General features: G+C 32.5%; 1 protein-coding gene across 1 annotated transcript; it reads left to right on the top strand.

The window, feature by feature from the left end:
• The first annotated feature begins 2,344 nt into the window (after positions 1 to 2,344).
• LOC126666948 (probable galacturonosyltransferase-like 1) lies at positions 2,345 to 4,118 on the top strand. The gene has a single exon (XM_050359880.2). The coding sequence runs from the start codon at positions 2,496 to 2,498 to the stop codon at positions 3,579 to 3,581; it is 1,086 nt and encodes a 361-aa protein (XP_050215837.1). The 5' UTR covers positions 2,345 to 2,495; the 3' UTR covers positions 3,582 to 4,118.
• The last annotated feature ends 201 nt before the right edge of the window (positions 4,119 to 4,319 follow it).

The following is a 4,319-nucleotide window of genomic DNA, read 5'->3' as shown; positions in this document are numbered from 1 at the left end:
GATTTTTTTATCCACCAATAGATCACCCAAACCTTAAAGAAAAAGGGAAGTAAAATTTGCATAAGGAAGTTGGTGGATAGTCTTAATTAATTACATTGCATTGCATTTATGCTCTAATAATCATGATTGGGAAAAGAAAATTTCCAACGTTCATTTCTTTCTCAACGATGACTCCCAAATCTATTTATTTTTCCATCTTAAACTACAATTAATCAAACACTGTTCTCTTGCAACTAGGGTTGACCAAATAATCATTCATAAAAAGAAAAAAGATTGAGCAAATGATCGGTTCAATTAAAAATCAATTAACTTATTTGAATTAAATTAATTGAATCATTTATTTTTTTAGCTGAACATATAAATCTTTTAATTTTAACTAAAATTAATTTAACTGAATTAACCAAAATCATAAAAATACTAAATTGAACCAATCAATAGTCAATTAATTGGTAAACTGAGAAAAACATAAAGAATAATAATTAAAAATAAATAAAATATATACAATAATTAACTGAATTTTAAAATTCTTAACCGTAATAGAATTGAAATTTTTATTAATCAACCTGAATTAACCACATTAATCAAAAAAATTAATCGAACTCAACAATTTATAATTAGAAATATATCAAGCCCTCAATATAATCATATTTTTGGGCATATAATTCTCATTTAAATCCACATTATATTTTCTAAATCGAAATAAAAGATCAATTTCAGAAGATTAATGATCCGAACCATGATTAAATTAAAATTTGAAGCAAATTTATTAGAAATGTGTGAATTATGAGGTAAATACATAACCGTGGAAAGCAATAGCAATATATAAATTTAAAAAAATAAGAGCAAATAAGGAAGAAACGTGGTGTGAATGGAAGAATTCTAGTAATGGAAAACTTGGATTGAAAGCATATGATAATTGGGTTGCTGGACCATAATTTTCATGGAAGGCGATTGTTCAACTCATCTGAAGGTGAAGGAGTTATAGTTGGGGACGATGAACCATCAACCTCCATTTCCATCTTTTAATTTCTTTATTAATTCCTTAAATTAAATTCATCTACTTTTTCTTTATTTTTACAGCAATATTATTTCATAAAGAATATAATCTTACACCCTGTAAATTTACTTTTCCGTTTCATTTTTTGATTAAAGATTAAGAAAAGAATATATAATATGTTGTATAATATAAATATAAAACTTTGGTTTTATTTTCGGTGGCTTAGTCCATCGATATGATGTTCTAAAAAAGATTATGAAAATTGAAATATCATAAAGCAGGACCATATTATATAATGGCACATGCACCATAATTCCGCGTTCATCTTTTCTTTGCAATTGGCATAAATTCAAGAATAAATATATATACACATTATTATTCTTTATTCCAATGCACTAGACTAGAATTAAGATCTTTTTCATATTATGATCAATTGCAGATTTAAAAATGTTACAAATGTGAGAGACGATGATCATCAATATATAAATGATCATCAATATATATATCATGACATGTATACTTTAATATATTTATCTTATTTGATACAAAATTTGACCGCAAAAATTAAATGTTACTTGTCTTTTCTAAATTAAACGATGAGATTTTTTATTTGAATTGACTTAGTTTGATATGTACAAGATACATATTTCTACTATATTGTATTTTTACATTAAATGAACTTTTAACAGAAAATACTTATTTCCAAAAAAAAAAACAGAAAATACTTATGTACAATTTAATACATCAAGCAATTAGATATATATGGAAGAGAAATAATAATATAAAAAAGAGTGTAAAAAATTCGTATCTTACAAGTCAGTCATCCAATAAATTAATGTATAATAAATTAATCATTGGATGTTGATGTACTTCGTCTTTGATTAAATATAAAATAAAAAAAATAGTTAATCATAATTAATTAATTATAATATTCAAAAATATTTCCAATATTTATGAAGCGAAATATTATAAATTAATAATTTATACAAATCAAAGCTACTATATTAAATATTACACATATATATTTAATTCAAAATTTCATTTTTTTGCCCATAATAGTCAATACATAAATTATTTTCCAGCAGAATTATACAATTATTTTACGGTAGTTTTTCAGACCTTAAGCCAATTTAAATAGTACATCCATTAAACTAAAGAATAAAAGCCTTAAAATGCAATATATTTCACCTCAGAAATGCATAGCATTGGCAAGAAGAAGAGAGGTTTCCCGCACCATGGGGTCCCATTTCCAAAAGGCCTTTAGAATTTTCCTTTCTGCATCTGTAAATTCATTCAACCAACTAACTCTTCATTATTTTTTGTTAAACAAAAAATAAAAAAAAGAACTAATTTTTGACCAACCTCACTCCCTCTAATCTTTTACATATAAATCAAATCGAAACCTCTCAAAACTTTCAATCACTTCTCTCTCTTCTTCTTCACTCTTTACCTCACCAAAAACTAAAAATCAAACACTCCACACTAACAATTCTTTCCGATGTTTCCACTCCTCCTCCTCCTTCTCTTTCTCTCCTTAACCACCACCAATGCCGCCGCTGTCGCTTCCGTCACCGGTACTGTTACTATTACTCAGCAATTCAAAGAGGCCCCTCAATTTTACAACTCACCGGATTGCCCTTCACTTGATCAACAAGAGTCAGAATTTGATGAGGACGATGATGATATCAATCACAGCCCAGTGTTCTGCTCCGATCAGTCAGTCCACGTGGCAATGACTTTAGACACAGCCTATATCCGTGGCTCCATGGCCGCAATTCTCTCTGTTCTTCAACATTCATCTTGTCCTCAAAATATCGCTTTCCACTTCGTCGCCTCCGCCTCCGCCAACGCCACTCTCCTCCGCTCCACCATCTCCTCTTCATTCCCTTATCTCAAATTCAAAGTCTACACATTCGACGACACCTCCGTCTCCGGCTTAATCTCTACCTCTATCCGTTCAGCACTCGACTGTCCATTAAACTACGCCCGCAGTTACTTGGCCGGCATCCTCCCTCTATGCGTACGACGAGTCGTTTACCTCGACTCCGACCTTGTTCTCGTCGACGACATTGCCAAACTCGCCGCCACTCCACTGGGTGATAACTCAGTCCTTGCAGCTCCTGAATACTGCAACGCGAATTTCACTTCTTATTTCACTCCAACTTTCTGGTCCAATCCATCTTTATCACTCACATTCGCCGACAGAAAAGCTTGCTACTTCAACACCGGAGTTATGGTGATCGACCTTGATCGATGGAGAGAAGGTGATTACACTACAAAGATCGAAGAATGGATGGAGTTACAAAAAAGAATGAGAATTTATGAACTGGGTTCGTTACCGCCATTTTTGCTAGTGTTCGCCGGAAACATTGTTCCGGTTGATCATAAATGGAATCAACACGGCCTCGGCGGAGATAATTTTAGAGGTTTATGTCGGGATTTACATCCGGGTCCGGTGAGTCTATTGCATTGGAGTGGAAAAGGTAAGCCATGGGCTAGACTGGACGCGAACCGGCCGTGCCCTTTGGATGCTCTTTGGGCTCCTTATGATCTCTTGCAGACTCCTTTTGCGTTGGATTCTTGATGAGACCATCGACGGGAATTGTGTATACCATCTGTTACTAAGACCTGCTAATCCGTGGCCAAAAAGAGAGATCGCCGCCGATCGATTCATCGTCGAGTTATAGAGAGAAATTACGAAGATGAATTTACAGATTCGAAAAGTGTAGGTAATACGTCGTCGTGCTGTAGATGATCATTATACGAGCAGGAGTTTTCTGTCAATATACATATACATCTCAACATTTATATTTCTGTTATTACTTTTTATTCAATAGGGAGAAATGTTATTAGTGAGAAACAAATAAGGAAAAACCCAGAAAGAAAAGCTAAGCAGAGACTAAGGAAAAAAAAAATACTATCCAGTTCGGTCTGAATTAATAAAAAAATTTGGAAGGATTTTGTTATCAACGGATCCTATTCAGTTCGGTCCGAATTAGTCGGAATAGCGACTTTGGACATGGAACGATGTCTCCTAAAGAAGAGGGAATTCGTCTAGTTCTATTCGGATATGTTGTATACACTTTCATAATAATTAAAGAGCTTTGTCTTTGGGTGGTCATATGAATCATTTTCTTGCCTAATTTTTCTCATATTTTGCTGCTTAACTCAACAATAACTAATACTACATCCGTTCTTTTTTAGTTGTCCATTTAGCCAATATTGCACATAACAAGATAGTGCTTCTTTTGTCTTAATTTATAAAGAAAAATACTACTCCCTCCGTCCCAATAGAGTTGTCCACTTTGAGAAATTTTTTTGT

This window comes from Mercurialis annua, linkage group LG1-X, assembly GCF_937616625.2.
Source record: "Mercurialis annua linkage group LG1-X, ddMerAnnu1.2, whole genome shotgun sequence".
NCBI lineage: Eukaryota > Viridiplantae > Streptophyta > Magnoliopsida > Malpighiales > Euphorbiaceae > Mercurialis > Mercurialis annua.
Note: the sequence above shows the minus strand (reverse complement) of the source record. Positions and strands in the feature narration are given on the sequence as shown.